At 37.3% G+C, this 23,805-nt stretch overlaps 1 protein-coding gene across 10 annotated transcripts in view; it reads left to right on the top strand.

The window, feature by feature from the left end:
• LOC124168485 (AMP deaminase 2) overlaps window positions 1-23,805 on the top strand; it is a 221,771-nt gene that overhangs the window by 14,299 nt on the left and 183,667 nt on the right. The window contains exon 1 of one of the 10 annotated variants that reach the window (XM_046546778.1): window positions 5,255-6,425. The exons of 8 other annotated variants lie outside the window; for them this stretch is intronic. In XM_046546778.1, coding sequence (XP_046402734.1) covers window positions 6,344-6,425 — 82 coding nt within the window. In that variant the 5' untranslated portion in view covers window positions 5,255-6,343. Of the gene's footprint in view, window positions 1-5,254; window positions 6,426-23,805 lie in introns of those variants that run through there. One more of the 10 variants, XM_046546785.1, reaches the window with a different exon arrangement.

Genomic DNA, 23,805 nt, shown 5'->3' with positions numbered 1-23,805 from the left:
TGCCCCTCTAGCTTAGTTTAGTCACATCACCCAGAGTATCTCCAACAAATAACATGGAACACGTCTAGTCAACCCTGTTCAGAAGTCATCACTACTCATCTTCTGTCGGTATGCTTGAAGCTCTACGTACATAGTTACCGAAGCTCTGCCAGTTAGTGCGTAAGAGCGATAGAAAAAAGCCTGCAAATTAAGTTTTCTTACGCATCTACGTTTGATGCTGATATATAACTACGTAATGTAATTGTGTGCATTTAGTAATCCTCTTAAACTTACAAATGGAGACTGTAGTCACATTTTATTCACATTTCAAAACAACGGTTGATTATTTACAATAATAATATATTGCGGCGTTTTTGTAAATATTTATTATGGTAACCGATTTAGACTAGTTGTTAGAGACCGTTGTTATAACGCGGGGGGGACACGTTCAATCCTTCTTGCAGGCGTATTTTTCTCCTCTTTTTTGTATTTTTTTTGCAGAAACTTACATTTAACACCTAATTTATGGTGTTAATTCAATTTTAATTTGATTTAAATTTAGTTATCAAGTTTTAACCATTGTACTTCTTTGAAGGAGCAGAAATCGACAAAGTAGCCTTTCAGCTACTAGATGAGATACTCTACAAATATTACTGACGCCAGACCAGTTTCTAAAATTTTGCAAGGTGTTCCGTGCTAACATCGACTCTGTGCGAGACGAGCCTCCTTTGAACAAGACGCCAAGGAAAGACTGTTAGTCTTAATTAGTTATGTTTGGTAATTGTCGTATTATTATTTCTTGATGATCTTGAAATTGGAATTTGTTTTAGGCTCTCATAGTGGACTATACCAACTAGAGCAGTTTATCTGTATTGTCCATGTCTCCCCTCTGAATTTATGTCTAGTTTAGAGTTCTGACTATGTTTTTCCATTCTAATTACTGGAAGCCCGATAATCCTTTTTTTGATTCTTCAAGCAACCATATTATTTCTGGTAAGTTCATTGAATGGTTAAATTTTCTTAGTTATCAAGGTGCATATTTTTGTTGTGACAGAGCATGGAAATGTTCAAGTGTATTTTGCATTGGGATCTATTATTGATGACAATCTTGGTTTTCGTTGTATTCTTGGATTTATAGAGAGCTTTAGTGCTACTTTTATCTGTCAAATTTTTAAACTTACTAAATCTGAGTCCTGCTCATGCACTGAAGAAAAAAAGGAACTATTGAGAACTGTTGAATCCTACAATGCTGATGTTGAAGTGCGTAACTGTTCTCTTACTGGAATGATGGAAAAATGTATATGGAATTAGGTAGAAAGGTTCAACGTAATAGAAGGGGGAAGCCTCGACTTGATGCATGATATCTTAGAAGTCGTCATAGTCATAGTTTTAGTTAGTTAGGTTAGTCATAGTTTGTAACCAAATATGACCTTATAAATATTATGCCAGACTTAATTTCCAAGAAGTATTGCGCCGAAGATCAGCTTGGATTTAGAATTATTATTTTTAAATATGGAGATACGGTTTCTAATAAACCTGCCGCTATTGCTGAAGAAGAACTATGTCGTGGGTCTATTAGAATATCAGCCAGTGAAATGATCAATTTCGTTTTATGCCTTGCCCATATGATAGGAAATTTAGTGCCTGAAGACGACCCATCTAGGAGACTTTTCTTAATGTTACGTGATATTGTTGAAATCCTGTGTTGTACATCAATTCAAGTTGAGTTAATCGATCAGTTTCATTACCTTATTGTTCAACATCATTCTCTATACATATATTAGGTTATTTGGTAATTCCTTTAAACCCAAGTTTCGCTTCATGCTTCATTACTGCTGTGTTCTAACTGCGGACCACTAATTCATACGTGGTGTATGCGCTTTGAAAGAAGGCATAGAATGTTACAACGAATTGCTACTGTTATTTCTAGTCGTATCGACACTCCAATGCCTATTTGTATTAAAACTTGGTTAAGTTTAGCCTACCGCTTTCTATCTCAAAAAGGATTTCATAAAAGGATAACTTTCAGTTCAAACTGTAATGTCATTCAAGCAGATAAAATACATTTTTTTCCTCTAGTTAAGAGTAAGATGCCAAATTTTTTCCAAGGTTTGTGTAGAGCATCCACAAATGTCATTTTAAACGGTATCAAATTTACAGACAATTCTTGTATTGTGGTGGGTGCCAATGAGTTAGGATCTCCCAATTTTGGAAATGTAAAATTAAATTATAGTCAATACTTCTAATGAAGTCTCCTATTTTATTCTCAACTTATTACAATATCATGGAGTTATCATCTGTCATCATTTTGTGTTGATTTCACTGAAAATGTTTCATGCTTTGAATGCAAAATGTTAAGCTGTCCGTTTTCACGAATACTTGAGAATGAACAAAATATTTTTGTATGTACTAAAGATATTTAATAAATAAACTTCATGCGAAAAAAGGTCCAGTCATTGTCTACCTTATTCATGGGGAGATAAATTAATCAAAATACCAGCTTGTGCGTTAACTTTTACACCAACCGCAAGGGAGTTAAAAAAAAAGACAAATTAGTAAAGCATTTGACCAATATAATAAAAAAATTTCAAACAGGCTAATTAAACAATTTAGTCACATTAATCAAATTCTGTAAAGACAATGCCTATTCTTTTATTATCAAGGTGACTAAACCCTCTATTAATATCCTTGGTTTTACCCAAACTCCATCACAGAAGGTAGTTGAGATTATGGATCTGGTCGTGTTTGACTAATAGCACTGACTCAATTCAGACATTATGATGAAGTTTCGTTTAGTCATATTATTTAGATTGTTTCTATGCAACAACTGCATCATTTTGTCACCCGCAGGAAACACTTTGGTGGGAGCATCTAAACTGGTGTGACTGGACTTTTCTGTTGAATTCACTGAAAAGTTCAGTCAGCCCCATACCGATTAAAATATTTGGTCGTTAGGGCCGAACGTTTAGGCGTACCGCCTGAACATTTTTCTCTGTGCAGGCATTTTGAGATTATTGACTACAATCTCTTTTTGAAACCTTTAATATTGTCATTAACGGTGGACACATAGCATCGAATTAACTGTCAAATGATGAACATTTTTAATAATAATCTACAATTTGTGCCTCAATTTATTCTCGATCGAAGTTTAACTTAATTCCTCTTCGACCAAAAACTTAATTTTGTACTGGGGGCTGAGGCATTGCTTGAACACCTGCCCGCGCCTTATTACTTCTAGGTGTACTATTGAACATCAGAAAGGGTGAGATAAATTATACTACCAGAACTGCTTAGAGTGAGCGAATTCAGGGAAAAAGGCAAAGAATGAATTCCATGGCGACAGGGAAGTTAACAAATTTAAAGAAGTTAGTGTTTTAATTTTTTTGTTTTTAAAGGCTTTTAGTTTGATGTATCACTTTAGAGTTGGCTACAAGTCTACAAGTATAAAGGTGTTCATTGCAAACAAATACGTTTAAAAAAATAGTTAAATATGATTGAAGGTCTCTGAAGTGTCTATATGGATACGAATCATTATGTCATAGCAGTACTGACTTTTTTGTTCCGCACTAAAGAAAATAAGTTAAAATACCCGAGTATCGAAGTTAACGTGAAGATGAAGTGTTACTTTGAAACCTAGATCGTTGAAATAAATTTTTTTTGTGGAACAAAAGGTCATTATTTACATCATTTACATCATTTTAATGCAATTTATTTCATTGAATCCATCTTTTCGCAAATAGTACGTAATTGTCGAAAGAGAAGCGTGAAAAAATATCGGGAGAGAGGGGATATTTTGAAGATTTTTTCGGGAAAAATCGGAGAATTTATATTCGAGGATCTTGTATCAACCCTGATGACGTGTTATACTGCCATGGTTCGCTATTTGCAATAAATCTTTTATGCCACCATTTTGGAAGGAAGTTAAACAATATTACAGTAAAAATTAAATTACAATGGGGAGTCAGGTAACCCAATAGAAATAATCTGTTTATGGGGTTATCATCATATAGTGTCAACAGATACAGATTTTTTTATCATATTTACAATTTGCAGATGTCCCAGCAAATCAATTCAGCACAATTTTCACGCGTGAAGACGATTGACAAAGAATAATAATTTTTTACTATTTTATGAATATAGTAGAAGTATATCAATAAAAAGATAAAAATACTTTACTTCAAAAAGTTATGCAATATGCTCTGGTCAATGCGTTTGGTTGAAAGTTTTTTTTTCGGTCCAAAAGAGAAGAAAGATCATGGGCGGAGTTTTGGGGGGAGGCAAGTGGGGTCTGCCCCCCATACCCAACTGAAATGGTAATTTGCTGAAAAAGGTATGAAACCTTCAAGTACAATGAAAACAAAGACATCTAAAGCTTAAATAAATTTTTGTTTTAGGTAGTACTTAAAATGTTGTTTGCAGAGTCTAATAAAAAAATTTCCAGGGTAGGGCCTTGGTGACCCCATGTTTGACTGGGGGGGTATTCCATAGCCCCAAAATCCCCGAAGGATTGCTGACCCCCCAACATAAAATTCTTAACTCTTTCATGAGAAGGAAGCGAGAATTATTCTGGTGAGGAGACTATAATCTCGCGGGGCCATGGTATTCCTTCAGAACACTCTCGCCTCGAAATATTTTTTTCTCTTTCGTCTTCCAGCGGGACTTTTCACTTAATCTCCCTCTATCTCATTCCAAGTCGTTTTTCTTTTGTTTTGGGTCCATTCCTTGTCCTCCGTAAGCCTCCCCAACCCTTCCTCTTCTGTCTGACATAAAAACCGGACGACGCTAGACCATCCCAAGGGCGAAGGAGCGAGGTTCCACTTTCTGAAGTGTTAGGGATGCACCCACATTCATGATTTGGGATCGCCAGGGGACAGACGCGTCCCGCTCTAATCGTTCTTGTGTGCGTGCGTGTGTGCTTGTTCTCACTTCCTCATCGGCTTCTCTTAGCGCGGTCTCTTTTTAAGTGCGCCCGGCCTGAGTGCAACGAATCTACCAGGACCTGTAGAGTGCTCAAGTCGACAACCAGTCCATACTGAGACGCGACTGCCACTACGCCATCGCAGTCGCATTCAGGCAGTGAAGATCACAGCATTAAGTCATCGCTACGATACCAATATTTGTTTACGCAACCGATACTCTTTTGTTTTCCTCTTCGTGTTTTATTGGAGTTAAGTCCTTATTCTTAGTTTTCATTATCAGCTAATCGGCTTCTCTAAGTGCGTTTTCTTTTTAAGTGTGCCCTGCTTGAGTGCAACGAATCCATCAAGACCTTTTGGGTGCTTAGGTCGACAACTGGTCCGCACAGAGCGGTGTTAGGCTGCCACTACGTTTTCGCAGTCGACTTCAGACAGTGAAGATCACAGCATCATCGCTAGGATACCAATGTTTGATTATTCAGCCGATACTCGTTTGTTTTTCTCTTTGTGTTTCCTGGAGTCAAGTCCTTATTCTTAGTTTTCGTTATCATCTCATCGGCTTCTCTCAGCACGTTCTCTTTATAAGTGTGTTATATAAAGTGAGTGCTACGAATCTACCGGGATCTTTTGGGTGCGCACGTCGGCAACTGGTCCGCAGTGACTGACACTTAGCAATCGCAGTAGAATCCAGACAGTAAAGATCACAATATTAAGCCATCGTTGGGATATAAATATTTGTTTACTCAACCTGTACTCTTCATTTTCCACTTCGCGTTTCTTGCGTCTGCTAGGAAATCTCACCAGTCTACCTTTTCATTGTTGCCGTCCATATTTGTTTGTGAGGATTGATTCATCTGACGTTTCATAGTAATTTGCTGAAATTAGGTGTCTGTTCTGTAACATGGGGACGTTAATTTTATGATCAGTGGGCTGTGATTTCCGTTCTTCCATCATAATTGTTTTATCCTTGTAGTGGGACCGTATTCTTAGCTTTCTTCTCCCAGAGTGTCTTCTTCTTCGAAAAACCGCAGAGTTTGTAGTCCTTACTCTTAGTTGTCGTTATCAACAATTCATGCCCTTCAATTGACTTCAATGGTATGGATACTGGAGCGCCTACGTGTGCCGCAAAAGAAATACGCTGTGGAATATTATAGTCGACGTACATGTGTAGTGGAATATTCGCTCCCCTAGAGTTTAGTTTTCAGGTTAGGGTTGTTGACACCAGATGTCGGGAATATTTTTGAAGAAATGTGTGGATAGATTTTGCTGATGAAGACAGCTGTTCCTGCGTCCATATTTTGAGCTTTGAGCTGGAGTTGTTTGTATCCCACTCGAAGTTCGTCCAGAGTGCTTTGTGTGGGTTAGTCTACATTTTTCGAGGATTGGTGTGAGATTTACCAACATTGAAAGCGGTGCCCCAGTTCCGTGGTGATTTTTGTGAGAGAACCATGGCTGAACTTGACATGACTAACGTTATTTCTTGGCTCGTGGAGTCACCTGTCTCTCTAGAGGAAGGATCTGAACCTGTGGGTAAGGCATTATTATTATTTTATTCCATTATCCTTACCTTTTGGGTCATTAGATTATTTTATATTAATTTGACCCACATTGCTGTCATTTTTCGATTACCGATTTTTCGGCTATTTAGCGTAATTTATTACAATTTAGTCGTCTTAACGCAGAAATTCGTATTATTGGAGTAGCTTTGTTTTTTTATTTGATTGTTTGACCTATAAGATTGTGATCCTTCAGTATTGACGTTTCAAATCTCTGCGTGATCAGTACACCATTTCTTAAAAACGAATTTTGGTGATATTAAATGGCATTTCATTCAACACACACTCTGATGCCAAACAGAAATCAACCTGTTCACGTCTTGCGATATAACTCAAGAACGAGTTGCAATGAAATTCAACAACCTCGGTTTTTAGTTCCGAATTTTGTTTGTGATAAACGTCTAATTATCAAAGTCCTGAGGTAGTAGATGGTTCAACAACTTTATCCTTAAAGGTTTCACTTATCGGTTGCCGGGGATTTCTGCCTTCACTTCAAGCGTGGTTTTGCGGTCTGTCTGCTTGCTTAATTTGTGATTTCTGGGCCGTATGTTTATATCGTGGTTCTCCTTCCGGATTCCTTCCTGGCCTCTCTATAAATTACTGGTTCCTCTTTCGTCGCCTTGATACCGCCTAGTCTTCGCTTCCTTCTGTCTTTATTTCCCGACTTTTGTCCTTCTTTTCTCCTTCGATAGCCTTCTTTCGTAACTTTCCCCGTGGCTTAATCCGAATTAGATTGCTTTAACAATTGAGAAGAGATATCTTTCAGAGCAACTCGAAGAACTTAATATTTCGAATATCGATGTTACGGCTATTATTTATGGTAATTCATAATACTTTAGACGTCTTAACAGTTAACGGAGGAATTCGCATGATTGGAATACCTTTGTTTTTTTTAATTAAATAATCCAAGCGTATGAGATTACTTATTCAGACGATCCAATTCATCTTTCTTGACTTCTTCCGTCTCTCATTCTTGTAGTTGTTTATTATTTTGCGTCCTCCTGCACTTCCCCGGTGTAAATATTGATTTATGTTAGGCGTCCCTAGTTATCTATGGTTACCTACTATTTGGTTACATGGTTTTATTATGATTTATGTACTATTAGTTTGAATTTCGATTTTATTTTCGGATTTTAATTATGGTGGTTTGCTCACAGCGATGAAGAATAAATGCCAGGATTTTAATGGAATAAAGTTATAAGTATTTTACATTGTTAAGAGTTTCCATTTCCCATAATAATGTAGAAATTGGGGTTCAAATGTTGACCTTGGATTTTGGTTTCTGCGCTGCTATCGTAAACGCTTTCGTAAAATTATATTTCCTCTGGGGTTAGAGGGAGTATAGCATTCGTTACGGAAGCCGCTGTTGTGTTTTAAATCTGAGGAAATCCCCAAAGTATATTGATATTTCTCCGTACGCTGAAACCGAGGTTTGGCTTGGTTCCAGTGGGTGAGTAAGCCCACTCGTTTCATGTGCTGCAGTGCATAATTTCGAAACTTGTTTGCGGAACACTAAGATGTCAACGTGCCTTCCGGACTGTTTTGTATTTTTTCTCTACCCGCGCGTCCATCGCTTATTCGAAATCGCTCCAGTGTTTTATTGGAGGGGATGTTCAAGACTTGGCCGGAGGATTGCGAACGTAAATGCGTTGTGCAGGCTGTACCTCTTTCTTTCACGAGTTGGTATCAAAGAGAGCGATGCATTTACGCAATCAGGTGCGACAAACATCTTTCTCCGAGCTTGTTCAACTAATCGATTGGTTGAAAATTAATCTCATCCATTTTAGTTATAGCCGTCATGATTTTGGCACATTGAACTTTTGAGACCATTATTTTGGCACAGAACAATAATGGATTGCTGATATCCTCTCCCAGAGTTTCATCATCATAAGTCATCTTAAGATTGGTTTAACGCAGCTCTCCATTCTTCTCTCCAATCTGCTAGCCATTTCATTGCGACGTAATTCATCTCTTTTAAATCCTTCATAACCTGCCCTATGTAAGTCATTCGGGGTCGTATCTTACCATTCCTCCCTCACACCTGTACTTCTATAATTCAATGATCTGATTGTTGGATTATTCTTCCTCGTAGAATAATCCTCCAAGATCGTTAGAACATTAATAGCTTTGCTTGGTTTCGCTTTTTAGTAGGGCCCTCCTCGCTTCTATAGCTTTGAGGTGTTTTTCCCTCTCCCGTTCCTTCCGCGCCTTTACTCTCCCAGAGCGTCGTCGGGCTCCTATCGCGGCGGCGCCTCTTTCCTTTTCCCTTCCTTTCCAGCCCCTCCCCGGGTGATCGGGCATATAAGCCACTGGCTTGGTTCCCGGCCCCGGTGCGTTGTATCGTCGAAGGGTTCGCCCTGAGCCCTCATACTCTTTGTACTCCTATAATTGTTTTCATCGGGCCTCAGAATGTGGCCAACTAAGTTGTCCCGTCTTCTCCTTAAGGCTTTAAGAATACTTCTCTTTTCGTCCACTCTTATTTGCACTTCCTAATTACTTACACGGTCGATCCATTTTATCTTCATCATTCTTCGGTAGCACCACATTTCGGATGATCCACTCTTTACTTCGCTGCTGCTGTCAACGTCCACTTCTCGCTCCCATAAAACGTGCTCCATTTGTAGCATCTGACGAATTTATTCCTGCGATGGCAAGATATTGCGCACCTGGCCATCTTGAGAAGTATCTCGCAACCACTTTTTCTGGACTTCTTCTGTACTTTCGGAAATGACTACGTCACTTGATTCCCGAAAATCACCTTTGCGATTTCTCCCAGCGGGAACTGAGCTCCATTGAATACATGGGGAATCATGCAACTTCGAAGTATTTTTTTCTGATCTTGTAATTCTACTACATATAACCCCGCAAGCCTCCTCAAAAGGTGTATGGCGGGGAGTGTTAGGACTCCAGTCGTCAACGAATAAAAAAGAATTCTCATATCTATCCGTTCGACAAAAAACCTTTCTTAATTCATCGCTTCTATTGCACCTGGAAATATGGTGGGGTTTTAATATGGTGATCACAGGGTCGCTCTGAAATATATCAGTTCTCAGTTGCTAAAGAAATCTTATTCGGAATAAGATATTTCTTGTATTACAAAACACGAACTTAGGCCCTATTCAATAACATAAAGGTTTTGTGCCAATTCTAACCATCCTCAGGTACGATTTTTGCTATGTTCCCATTTAAAATGCGTGTTAGTTGATGGATTTTTAAGTATTGAGGTTTACCTTTACTAGTTTCTATGTCAATGGGCGATGGGATAATTTTTTTCGTGTGCGCCCTTTTAATCATCGTTTCATTGTTTATGATCTCATTCGTCGATTCGATCCATCTGGCTTATCATTTTGTTGGCGAGCTCGTCGAGACTTGACCGGACACTTCGAATTCCTTTGTGATACGTAGCTGATGTATATATAAATATTCCATCCTCTCCACACTTAACATATTGCATCCAAATAAACTCTGATTCATGTCCTCATGGAGGTAGACTTGTCTTTTGGATCGTTAATGTTCCTCTTTAATTTTTAATAACTGAGGTCAACGTATATTTGGACGTGTCGCAACTCCTATTGGGGCTTGCGTAACTTGTTCGTTGCCCCAAAACCTTCGCTTTACAAGTTCTAATTAAACCCTCCGCTCAACGATGAAGGTTGTACCAGATGTAGCGGTAATTATAATTAATAATTTTCTCTCGTTGCCTTGGCGTGGTTAATCACCAGCGTGATCTATGAGCCTGGACTCTTCTTCCGCAGCACTTCTTCTTTAACTTTCAGCACACCGTTTCGTAAGTCCGGAAATGGCCTTAATAGCCCTTTAGTTTCTTCACACGAATATTCTTGCGTATGTATATGTTTCATCTACGGATATACCCTACGAGCCACCTCTATAGAGTGTTTGGAAGGGGTTATTTTCCCCATCATGCACTTAGTTACGTGTAGGTGATATCACAAAGACACGAAAAAGTCAAATTTTTCGGAGAAATTTCGTGGAACAACATATTTAATGATTAGCGAAGATATGGTGTTTGCCAAAAAATTTTATTAGAACAGCTTTCTTTATGTGTTTCGATTGTTACAAAATCATCATCAACTAATTCCCTGGTGGACTACAGGCTATGAATTAGGCTCAGTGAAGCGGTTTAATTATTATTCATTTTGAAAGTACATAAGTGCATAATATGTAATGGGGACTATTTCGAAGGTGACAAGATAAATGTAGTGTAGTAAGCTGTTATAATAAAATTTGTGGGCAATAGGATATCTGCAATTACTCGAGCAATCACGCCTGGCAGGCGATAGCTCTTGCGTAACATTTCTTTGACTTCCTTCCTTAATTTTAGACCTAGCCCTTCGTATTCGCTACTTTTGATTCGTACTCTTTCAGTGCGTGGTGTAATCCTCTTAATATTATGTCCCAGTTAGTGACGCAGTTATTGTGTGAGGTTGCGGTATTTGTCTAAACCTAAAATGATCATAATATTAATAATATTTATTCATCCATAAATATCTTTTCAAAACATTTATACAAGTACAGATTTGAGCTCTAAGTGACCTCAAAGGCCTGTTGGTGGACTCACCTTCTTAAAACAATCTTAATACAGTGGGAATTTGTATAACAAAAAATTATTCGAGATAGATAGATCAATTTTGGATCAAGTGACTTATACGTTCCTTGTTAAATATCAACGCACAATTTGTGAATAATATAGTTATTCCGGTGTGAAATAACCAGAGTGATAATTTTTGGGGGATAAAAAGGAAAATATAGCTTAAATCAAGCAATCAAACGAAAATATTGTATAATTTTTTATTTACAATATTATATTTGTATAATATATATTTAGTGGACCATTTAATATTAAAATATTCTAAGCTAAAAGTGCACTCTTATGAGGATTAAACCAATTTGTACCAGTATTTATCACAAAAGCAGCTATTGCTAGAATGCTCAGAAGTCGAAAAATCTCTCGACCCATTTAAGTCATGTGCGTTGGTATTACTGATGCTAACTAATTCTTAATTACAGTTGGTCGACACTCTTAAAAAGGTTAGAATTGAGTACTATAATGAACGCCCCAGGAGACGCGGAAGTAAATCATCTAATGAAGCGTGAACTAGTGGAAACATTGCAAAGTAATCTTGTATCTTAAACCGTGTTTGTCTCAATTATCATTGCTCTGTTAATGTTTCGGGTCACACTCTGCCATTAGCACTGAAGCGATGTTCGTGATTTCTGCGTTTGCTAGAGACATTAAATAGTTTGTTGTTATGATTGGTGAGGCATACGCCGAGAAATAGGGAAGAGGCTGATCGAAGAATAATTAAATTACGATAATTTCTTCTCACCGAAGGAGCTTATGAGAGGATCGTTACGTTAGAGTTTAAAGAAAAGTTTAGTGAAGAGTCTGACATGGAGTGCAGCGCTTTGCGTCTCGGAAAAATGATAGGAAGGAGGACGAGAGAAGACTGGAGACGCTCGAGATGTGGGTGTGGAGAAGAATGGAGAAAGTAACGTGTAATGAATTGATTGGTCCACAATTAACTTGCGTTGAAATGTCGGAATCTTTCGTCAGCCTCGCTGAATCTATGTATAAAAAATTGATGGTATTATACCTGGTATCAATAAACTTCGGCATAGTTTCACGATCACCATACAAATTGGCAAATATATTTTTATGTGCGCCTTGATCCTTTTTATTTGAGAATAGTTTTACTTACTAGTTTTACTTGCTTGTCAGTGTAATTATCTGTGACTAGCCCTCATAGGCCCCGAAGGCCTGCCCTCATGGTGGACCACATGCTATGCATTAGGTCAGTGAAGCAGTTTCATTTTTATTAATTTTGAAAGTATATCAGTGCATAATATCTAATGGGGACTATCTTGAAGGCGACAAGGTTTATGGAATAAAAAAACTAATATTCCCGTTATTTTCTGAATTCACCTCGTAAAAACGATGCATCCATGGGAAAATAAAAAAATGTGCTGAAATTCCTTCTCTGAACGCACAATAAATGATTATTATGTCAGAAAAATTTGCATACTATTAGTAAACGCAGGAGTAAATTATGTTTAACTTGATGTGCCTTGATTTAAAATCGAATGAGTGTTTTTTGATACAGTAATCTCCCATCACCGGTGACGGAATTTTGCAACGGACACTAGTCGGGATAAGTTGTTCGTGTGCGCGAGTAGATTGGTTCAGGAGGTCAAGGTCTTCTGCACGGAGAAGCTCATCGACGCCGCTGAAGCGTTGGCGATTGTGCAATCTGATCATACACGATCGGAAAGTTCTTTTACAGACGGAAATTTCCGGTGGTGGTCGTATTCCTAACTAATACACGCGCGGAGGCCTTTAGCCGTGACCTTATGAACTAATCACCATTATTGATTCTCAAAACAAAGACAGAATATTACATGAGAAGATAATTCATATCCAGAGAAAATACTTTTAATGAAGGTTCAGATGATAATGTAGCTGTTTCTTCATTTTAATTATTAATAAATAGGAACATGGCAGTATTGATTTCAACAAGGCAAAAGTTTTCTATACCCCTCCAAAAAGGCATTGATGAACTATCTGGTGATTGAAATAATGGGGAATTAGATTTTTGCCTACTCTTAAGTTTTGTTTTGTGAAGGATTCTATATTTTCTTATTACTGGACCAACCGTGAAATAAATCGTTCAAATGCAGCAGCATCATCATCATCATCATTGGTCAACAATCCTAAGATTGGTTTGACGCTGCTCTCCATTTATCTCTCCTATCCGCTAACCTTTTCATAGATACATATTTCTTCTCTCTCTCTTCTCATATCCGCTATCCTTTATAACCTGTCCTATATAACCTGTCCTATGTAACTCATTCCCTCCGACCCTTGCCCTTCTTTCCTTCCACTTGTCCTTCTACAGTTGTTTTCATCAGACCATCATGCCTCAAAATATGGCCAACTAAGTTGTCCCGTCTTCTGCTTAAGGTTTTTAGGAGGCTTCTCTTTTCTTTCACTCTTCTTAGCGCTTCCTCATTACTTACACGGTGAATCCATTTTATCTTCATCATTCTTCGGTTGCACCACATTTCGAATGCTTCCACTCTTGACCTCTCTGCTGTTATCAACGTCCAAGCATACGTAGCATCTTATGAATTGTTTCCTTACGTCTATGCTTGCATTCTCAGATGGAGAATACGAGATTTTGTTGATGCTATCGTAGGGCGCAGTTTGAGGATAGCAATAATTGGGGATTGAATCGTCAACGCGATATTTACTGCAGGAAAATGCAATTAAATGGTATTGCATGTCACAGGTTCCGATGTTTTACGGAAAGAGGAAGGAGATAGTCATCTGGTATTAAATGAAGGCAACAATTGAGCTCATTGAACCGAAATGTCATTTTTCGTGTGAAATCACAACTATGTGTACCTGCTATCCTAATGCATGGTCGTGTAATTTATCTAAAACGTTTACTCCTGCGTTCTTTAAAACGTGGGACAAAATTCGATGTGGAAGATATTAAGAAATGTCGTTGATAAATTTGACAAATGTTCGAAGGTCCTGTTGGGGTGGATCAATTGTGCGAATTGTGCTTTCCCTCGTAGGAAAAAAGTGACTGAACAACGCACCTTATCACACTTATCACACTCCTGAAATTTATAATTAAAGAGTTTATTCGTGGAAAATTTTACGTCTTATGTAAGCGTTATAAAATACAAAGAGTATGTTATAGAGACGTTTATGTCTATAATGAGAATAGATTTCAGTATAAATTATTTAAAGATTTTTAAAGCAAACTCTATGTCTGTAATTTTAAATCGGAATCAGTCATGACGGTAGTGGGCATTGTGTCTTAGATAATCATAAGACGCGAAGAGTTGATAAAAGATATGTAAGTATATGTATAATGAGATAGCATTAAATATGAATAATTAAACGATTTTAGTAAGTAAACGTTTTCTCTGTGATTTCCAACGAGTACAAGTGTACAGTGAATCCGTACGATATTATTCCTAATTAGATATCTACCCGGCATTAAGAAGAAAACTATTACTACGTTGAGAAGTGCTCTCAAGCGTGAATTTTGTACCTCTGGCTTAGGATACAGAAATGCTCTCTAGTTTCCTTGAGGGAAAGAAATATCGTGTTTACTGAATCCGCTGCTCTTATCTTTCATATGGGAGGCATGTGTATTGGCTGTCTTTCTTTTTTTCGTAGATAAAATTTGCTTTTCTTGAACATAATGCTTACCAGGCGTGCGCTGCTTTTTTCCAAGAAATTTGTTTCACCACACCGAGAATATTTTTCCAGCGTCATTCTATCGTGTCCTTAGTCAGTACCGCAGGAAACGGCACTGGAGCCAAAACAGACCACTTAATCTATAAGTTTTTCTGCCTTCGAAATCTAAGCCCTAGAGCATCCGTAGAGTTGATGTCCTTTTCCTATGTACAGAAAGTTCTCCACCGGGTAATTGGCTGCATGTCTCCCGTCGTTTTGAAGAAAAAGTCGTTCTTCTAAACGTTACTACATATAACATACGGTAACATTATAACCACCGCGCCAACCCAACCCCCCTTTTTATTTATGCCGTTTTTTATTTCTTATAAACGTAATTCATTCTACTGTACCCTGTCCGTTTTGGACGGGGTTGTCGTTATTTCCGTCTCATGGACTTTGGTCACGTTCTCTTGCCATTTCTTCAACTCGATAGTCCTTCTGTCTCCTTAATCTTTCCCTCGACCACGTGAGCAGGGTCGCTCCGATGAAATGTGACCTGCCCTGCTCAATGGGGCTCAGGTGGCCGTGAATAATGAAGCGACTGCCCCAATTTCATCAAGGATTCGCATCTGTTTTCTCCCTCTTCGCTCCTGTTATCGATCTGATTATCTTTTTGGAACGCGTCCCAACCGTCTAGTGTTTCTCTGCAGGCGCGTCTTGGTGTGTCTACCTACAGCAACACGCTATTAGCCGTCTCAATAGTTTTGTTCGATGTGTGTTTTGACAGTAGCCATTAACCTAGTAAAGAGAGATTAAGGAGGAAGGTTCGCGACTCCGAGATGCGAAACGAATACAGTAGATTCTCGCATTACGATATTAATTCGTTCCGGAAGACCGATCGTAAAGCGAATTCCATATTGTGTCAAATATGAATAATTTCCAAACGACGAATCAGTTTAAATAGCTTCAGTGCATGGTAAGTTTACTATGTTAAAAATGTGATTCCTTATCAAATAAGCTGCAGGGTTGCATTATTGATAACTTCTTCCCCTCGATGCTGAACATTTTGGCAATTCACATCTTGTTTTCGGGGTGTTTTTGTAGACAATACATATTCAAAACTATCGATATCAATATTAATATTGTAAGAAAACAAGTAACTTTACCGAGTGTATTTGTACAGTTATTATAATTTAATTTCAAATTATCATAATATTATGGACAGTGATGGTTGACTACGACTGCTCTTAATAACTAAAGGTTTTGTCGCTATAATATTTACCACTTTTACGGACGATTATGGAGCCAATACCCTACTCCTTGCAAATTACCTCGCAAATAAATTGCCTCACCTTGCAAATTTTATCCTATTTATTACAGTTTTGAGATAAGTATCCCCTTAGAGGGAATTTCATTGATATTAGTTTAAATTATGATTCAGAAGTGGTTACTTGGTATTGGATTTGTTTCCATCGCAAATTTTACGGAATTTCTTTCTTTATATTCGAAGATTTTAATAAAGTGTGCATCGTGTGCGATCAATGTTAAGAACGCTTAATCCGAACTAAAACGTAATCTACCGCATTCGGCAGTTTATTAAAAAGAACTGCGGCTTGGCGCCAGAAAGCGGAGTCCATTGACCGTGCGGAAGAACTGGGTCGGGAAACACTCCAGGAAGCGTTTCACATTTTCGTCCAAGACATTATGCGCAGATGAAGTGATGATTCTGCCGTGGGGTGATGCTGCCAACTTGCCGTATCCTAAATTCAGCCCTCGTTTGCTGCGGACGCATATAAACGACTGTATAATCGCATCCTCGATTATTCACGTTTTATTCTTGTAGATTTTCATAAAAAAAGCCTCAGGATCTGATCTTGATCAGTGTTTTGTGTCCCGAATATAGTTGAATGTAGTTCCAGAAAATAATTCTGAAAATTTTCTTTTAAATGCGTGTTTTTGGGGTAATAATTTTCTGATTGTATGTATTATCTTAAAAGTAAGTAAACCAAGCGATTAGTGATTGCCACCAAAAAACGGTGAAATGTGAAATCTCTTTTGAGTGATAAACATTGCACTCTGAAGGATCACAAAAAGAATATTTTTCCGCTAAGAATGAGGTATTAAACCTTTAAAATATCCACAGAAGGAATTGGAACGCGATTTTTAGTCTTTTTTATAATATCCCCGGATTAATTTTTTCAAGACTATAAGAAATTATTTTTTGAAATCGCAAGAAGCCTAAAATTACACAGCACAATTTTGCCCTAAATGTATCAAATGATGTTTATAAAGATGCAAAATCTACATTTTATGTTAGTTATATATTTTCAATTTTTCTATAATATTTATTGAAAATGAGCTCATGGAAAAATAGATAGTAGTTTACTTACTTAGATGTTAGTTTACTTGCGTCCAATAATAATCCCTTAATCGCTATTTTATACAGGGCGTTTCATGAGGAATTTGCAATACTTCAAGAGGTGGTAGGGGAGACAATTTTAAGCATTATCTTTTTTTCCAAAAAAATGAGGTCGCAACTCTTTAGTTACTGAGCTATGCAACGCAAACATTTTTTTGGATGCACTTTACAGTAACCATGAAAACGATTTATCTTGGGTAACCAGCCTTTTCGACATTTTATTATATAATCTAGAATTTTTAGGACAGTAAATAGTTAAGGTTGGACAAAAAATGGGATTATAATTGAAACAATTTATCTTGGACTAAATGAACCCTCAGTTACACGATAAGTGGGGATTTTGCAGCATTTTTCGAAAATTCGAAATCGCACGTTTACTGCGTCCAGATCACTGGTGGCACTGACTGGTATTCTTATTTCTGTACTTTTTCCTCGACCAAGAACATTATCGTCTGCAATTCCTTAAGAAAAATTATTCAAAGTACATATTCATGAAGAAATTTGCATATTAATATGCTTTATTTGTGTTTATGAATGGAAGAGAAAAATATTAATAGTATTAAACTTTGTTCGGCGAGATGATGTGGAACATATTACAATGATAAATGAAAATGAAAAACTTTGTGTATGTCCACAGTATTTATTATCGTACGACGCGTTTCAGCGAATCACATTCGCCATCATCATCGCCATGATTCGCTGAAGCGCGTCGCACGATAATAAAGACTGTGGGCATACACAAAGTTTTCATTTTCATTTATCAATATTACTAGTGCTTTTAATTATTAGAAGTTATCCAAATGCGTTAAAATACCCTAAAATTTTAATGTATATTTAGGAAAGCCAAAAAAATTTAAATGCGGTAAAAAAAAATCAGCAAGCGTGCACTGGCGCTATCCTCGCGGGCGCGTGTAGCTAAGGGTTAAACGAGAGCTTTGACCGAGTATCAACTATACGATTCCGCAGTCTCACCCATTTTAAGATTGTTTCAGGCAATGGTGAACATGCACAACTTTTTTAAAGTACTACAATAAGCAGGTCCCAACGTCAAATGTACTCGCCGAAATTTCTGGCGGATGAATTATGTTTTTTTGATGAGTTATTGGTCTTTAAAAATTTATCTTCATCGGCTGCTTTAAAACAGGACCTCATCGGAGCGTGACATCACGGTACGGTATCCACTGATGACATACTGAGGAAGTGGACAGAAAATCGGTCCATATAGGGGCTTAAACGCGAATTTGGTGACAATAAATGCTATTTTTACTTCGATATCTTGCATTCAAGGCTCTATCGCTTTACTCTCTTCGCGAAGTTTATGGTGTACCATCCGATGACGTCAGAAGGCGCAATTTTAATTAGTATTTAATGACGCTTGTGGAATACTAGGAGAGTTTTGGCTTGTATATTTGGACTCGTGAGAAGAATGTCCATTCAGTGAGACTTACTAGCATGATGAACAAATTTCTTGCACGTTCCCCATTATGATCGCACATTTCAAAGACAATTATAATCACACAGGGCTCTCCAATTGGGTTATTTTGTCTGATTTCAAAAATTGGGGTATGAGTTTTAAGAGGTACTTATCACAATCTCAACCTTGTCGGCACAATGTTGTTCTCTTATAGCTCAGCATCGTGGGAATATCTGTTTTCCGCCCATCTTATACCCAGTTTCCTTCTCTCATATTAATGGAGTTGGCTGTTTTATTTCCGACTTCTGTGTTCTATTCTGGACGAGTCTTCCAGAAAATATCCGCTGTAGGCGTAAGACACGACGAGTCGAAAATAGCTTTCGCCCGTAAAGAGTTTTGACTGCTGCTACTTCTCTAAACCTTAAGCTTAAAATTATCCGGGGTACAGCTGTCTATTGGTCGTAAATAATTATTTGACATGGTCCGTTTTTCCCTTCAGAGAACATTTTCTCACTTTCCAACCGCTGCCATTCAGGAAAGTTCATGAAAAATTATTGGAAAAAAATTCAATCGAAACCGTTAATGTCATTAAATGTCTAGTCAAACCACCACTGAAGAAAACACCTTTATGCGTATATTTTCTGCTATCGCTAGTTGCGCTTATAGATTATAATTTTGATGGGAAGGGCATGATCAATGTAAGGGTTTGCTAATGATTTTTTATGACACCCCATGATGATATTTTTCCTTGCATGAAATTTTAAAATTTTAGGAAGTAATACGGATGGATAGTATAGTATCTTTATAAAAACTGTGAACGGAGGGGGTAGAGAGTTAAAACGCTAATTATTTTCCTCATATCGGGCAAGGGTCGAACCCCCCAACCCATGAGCCATTGTTTCAACTTTTTCCAATTGATAGATATACTATTCTTTATCCGTATTCAAAACAGCAGCAGAAAACAATGTATCAGTTACATTTTACTCAATTTTATCTTGAAAAACACCTAATTACATGCATGAAATTTTAATGGTTAATAAGAACGAAATTTGTTAAGCATCAATTGGTAGAGAGTGATTTAAATCACCAAAAGGCAGAACCACTGCATACTAACTGTCAGCAATTAATTCAGCTATAAAAATATGTAACGTCATGCCAGATGTTATAACTAACTGGTCCACTGTAAATCAATTCCATATCGAAATTTAATCATATTTATTTTAAAAATACGAGTGTAATTAATGCTCATTGCAAAAATAAATTATTTTAATTCATAAATTATAGGTATTGCATTCAATTCACAGACTAATTGAAGAATACACAGAAATTGACTTAATAAAAATGAATAATTTATGTTCCACAGCGATAGGTCCTAGAAAAATTAATTTGTCATCATAATTATTTTTACAATTAATCGCAAAAATAACAAGTTTAAGGCCTAAACAGCTAAAAGTTAAGTCGTGTGAAATATCTGCAACGAAGTCGATCATCGCTAAACCTCGTGAAGCGGAATTGTGCTATTATGGAATTAGCATTTTCAATTTAATTCCAATCGTGGAAATGAATGGGTACCTAACTCCTCGCCTCTGTGTCTAATAACTCCGCGTGTCTGTAGCTATGGCGACTGCGACGTTATCAATTCGATGCCAACCGGTCGGGCAGTGGAGATAAACTTAGCTTAATGAAACAAATGCGAAACGAGCGCGCGCCGTCCTCTCGGCATCGCTGGGGAGCAAGACTATTGATTCGTACTCCTCTCGCGGACTTTGGTCAAGACGACGGCCGACTTTTGAGGTTCGCCAACCTAGAAAGTCAAGGACGGGAGCGATAGCGTTACATAATGCTTTCCCTCACGACATCGGGGGACGCCGCTTTTCTTTTTTTTCGCTCCATTATTGCCACAAGAGGGAGAGGTCTGAAAGGAGGAGTGATCCATTAATTATACGAAAGCCAGCCAGCTATTTTTCGCTGTGTATCAAATGGAAACTTGTGGCGAGGAAGGTGGCACTGTTGCTGGTACGCTCGATGTAACCCCTAATAAAGCAGTACAGTACGTCTAGGACTCTAGATATTTAAAAATTAAGTTTCAATTTTTGCGTTAACTAGATTCTGTTTGCGGAAAGGATGCTCGGGTTATCCACGGGGTTATTGGCTGCATGTCTCCCGACGTTTCGAACGACGACTTGTTCTTCATCCTCAGGAGATCATCTGAATGCCGTCTCGCAAGGTGGTCCGGAAAATATACATAACATGTCCATGGTTCAGGTGCAATCTGATTGGCTCAGGCATTTTCTGTTTTTTTTTTAAGATCCACTGAGGATGAAGACCAAGTCGTTTTTCGAAACGTCGGGATTCCATTTATTATTAATTGACGAATTTTGCATGAATGTACACATTTTTCAATTTTGTGCAACGTTAATAGTTTATTAAAAAACGTTAAGTGTATTAGTAATGTGCATCTTTGCTATTTATGCGCAGCATAAAGTTGTGCGTAAACTGTGCAGTCAATTGATTCTCTCAACTGACGTATTTTCATATTTCTTATGATTCCCTCTGGATTCCTTATATTTTCTTTCAACTACGATGTGTATACTCATACTTCTCCCGGAGTGTTCATTTGTTATAAATTGGTTCGTTTTCAAAAATTTGTCTATATTTATAATCTTACTTATAATCTTACTGTTATAATAATTATATCCTAACTCTATTGATTCAAATTTTCAGCCTCATTTAGCGGTAAATGAAGATTACAGGCTTAGTATTTTCAAGGGACTGCGGTGAGGGATATTGTTTATATTCGAGTACACCATCCTCCGCTTAGTAGACAGGTCAATTCTCAGGATATTAACAGTCTTCTTTCTTCTGTGCATTTAATTTTAGACATAGTTAGGAGTTGGCAGGTGTTTCAGTACATGAGGGAGGGAAAGAAGTTTCCTTTTCTCACAGCATGACCACGAAATGCGTCCATATTTGTACGAAGGTACTGATTTTATGGGCAAATTGACTTTATGATAACGTTTAACTCATTCAGGCACCGTTAACTTACATTGTCTGGATTTTAACACGGGTACATGCCGGGGTTCCTTCTTCAGTAGATTTTGAGATCCTACATTCTTACTCTCATAAACCTTGCACACAATGCCATTTAAGAAGTAACTTTGATTTTTGACCCTGTGACCCAAGGGCGTATCCAGTATCAAAACTAGGGGGTGGGGGAAAGCCATGGTTGTTCAAGTTGTCGATAAGATTTAAGCATGGAAAAGGTGAATGAAATCAACATTTTAAGGAAACTGCAACAGCTCATTATTAGTTTTTAAATTTATTTGCTTGAAAAAATATTATTTTCCTGAAAGACATTAGCGATTTTTGCTTCTGGGGGGGGGGGGGGGCAGCTGCCCCCTCCTGCCCATCGCTGGGTACGCCCATGCTGTGGCCAGCTTTTCCTGGAGTTTTCCCCACTGTTGGTTGCCGGATTTCAAATCTCTGGACGGGAAATCGTTATGACAAAGCATCAATATTAAAAAAGCAGAAATTTGTATTTTTTTCTGTTTTCATGCTGAAATTTTGGTTACTCATTTTATCAAGAAGGCTGATCTATGAGGACGGAAAATGTTGATATATCGTCCATGCCATGGAGTCCACCTTTCATCAATATATAGAAATGAGAATATATTTTTTTTAATGGTTTGATATTTCGCGTGGCTGTTGGACGTTGAATTGACATTTTTCACGAGACAAAATTTATGGTTGGAAATCCGTTTAGCAGCAGGAGATATTTTTTTCTTCTTTCAAGTAAAGCGTTTCTTTCCTTTCACTGTTACGGTCTTATAAAAATACGTTTTTCGAGGAAGATTCCAGGTCTCCAGCAAAATAACTCCTGCTCTGTAACCGAAGAAATTGATTGATATTTCTCTATGTATCTATCCTTATTTTGTGTCTCCGCACCGGTTCGTTTTTAACCATCTTTGAATTCGTTGTTCTATATAAATGATGTATTTGATGCGGATCCCCATTTTCTGTTGGCGAATTCATTTTCTAAGGAGGTTGATCCGAAACAAAAACCATAGGAAATTCAAAATATAACTTTCTAATTTGAACTCCTAGAATTAGTTTTTCTGCTTTATTTTCTGGAAATGTCATTTGAAAAAATGTGTTTGACTACAGTTTCCCATGGCAATACTATCTAGTCACACAAAATATTCTAGAATGAATGAGTTGTTCTGGCGAAAAACAGAAATATTTTTCGCTAATGCCTTAAGAATCAGGATGAAAATAGTATTAAGATTTGTTCCTGGGATTCTTTTTGAGTTTTTAGTTAAAAAAATTTTGTTGCATATATGAAAAGTATTTGCTTTGGTTCGCGTAGTCACGAACCTTCATCCTTAATATTACTTATTCCTAGTCTCAGCTAGCCACATATACCCTTAAATAATCTAGAATAGTAAGCTACATTCCTTTTTCCAGGGAACTCCTTTATAAACTTTTTGATATAAATGATCTGTAGATTCTTATCTAGCCGCTTCAACTTATTCTCTGTATCGCTAACACTCCTCTGCCGCTCCTCAATTCTCCATATCACTGGCGGATCTAGAGATAATTTTTGAGGGCACGGGTGCGTTCATTTTTTTATGAAAATAGCTTTAGATTGACTTCATTTACCAGTCGAAATTCAGCCAAAATTATGTTATTTTGCATTGAAGAACTCTCCATTTCTGGTTATGTGGATATTTTTTGGTGCGTTGGATTAAGTTTCGATTCCGGTTAACAAGCTTTGTAGATATTTTCTCTATTTATCGTAGCAGCTTTTGAAAACTTACCCGACTTCATGAAAACTATTTATGTGCCCTATTAAAGCTGGTTATAATCAAAATTAAATAAGTATCTTTGAGTGTAGGTCTTGAACTACTTTAAATACAATTTTTGCTACCGCTTCGGTTTATTTGTAAACTTTCATCTGGGCTTGAAATGAAAATGGATATATTATTTTGATATATGAATAAAGTGAAGGGTTATTACAATATTTTTACAATAATTTATAGAGTATATAATAAGTTTTAGTGCAAAAAAATATTTCAAGCCATGATGAAGGCTTATACTCCAGGTCAAATAAAGAAATATTATTGGCTCTTGGAAACTCCTTTGGAGCCTATTTAAATACTCAGGCTGTAAAGTAACTACATCAACCATCATGAAACACTCGGTGTACATTTGATAAACAAGAAAACGGAGATAACAGTTTCTTATGCCTATTCAAATATCTAATTTCATCAAAAACAATTTAAAACAAACATTTTTTTAAGATCTCCAAC

Source organism: Ischnura elegans, chromosome 11, assembly GCF_921293095.1.
Source record: "Ischnura elegans chromosome 11, ioIscEleg1.1, whole genome shotgun sequence".
NCBI classification, from domain to species: domain Eukaryota; kingdom Metazoa; phylum Arthropoda; class Insecta; order Odonata; family Coenagrionidae; genus Ischnura; species Ischnura elegans.
The sequence above is the reverse complement of the archived record's forward strand: the minus strand, read 5'-3'. Positions and strand labels throughout refer to the sequence as shown.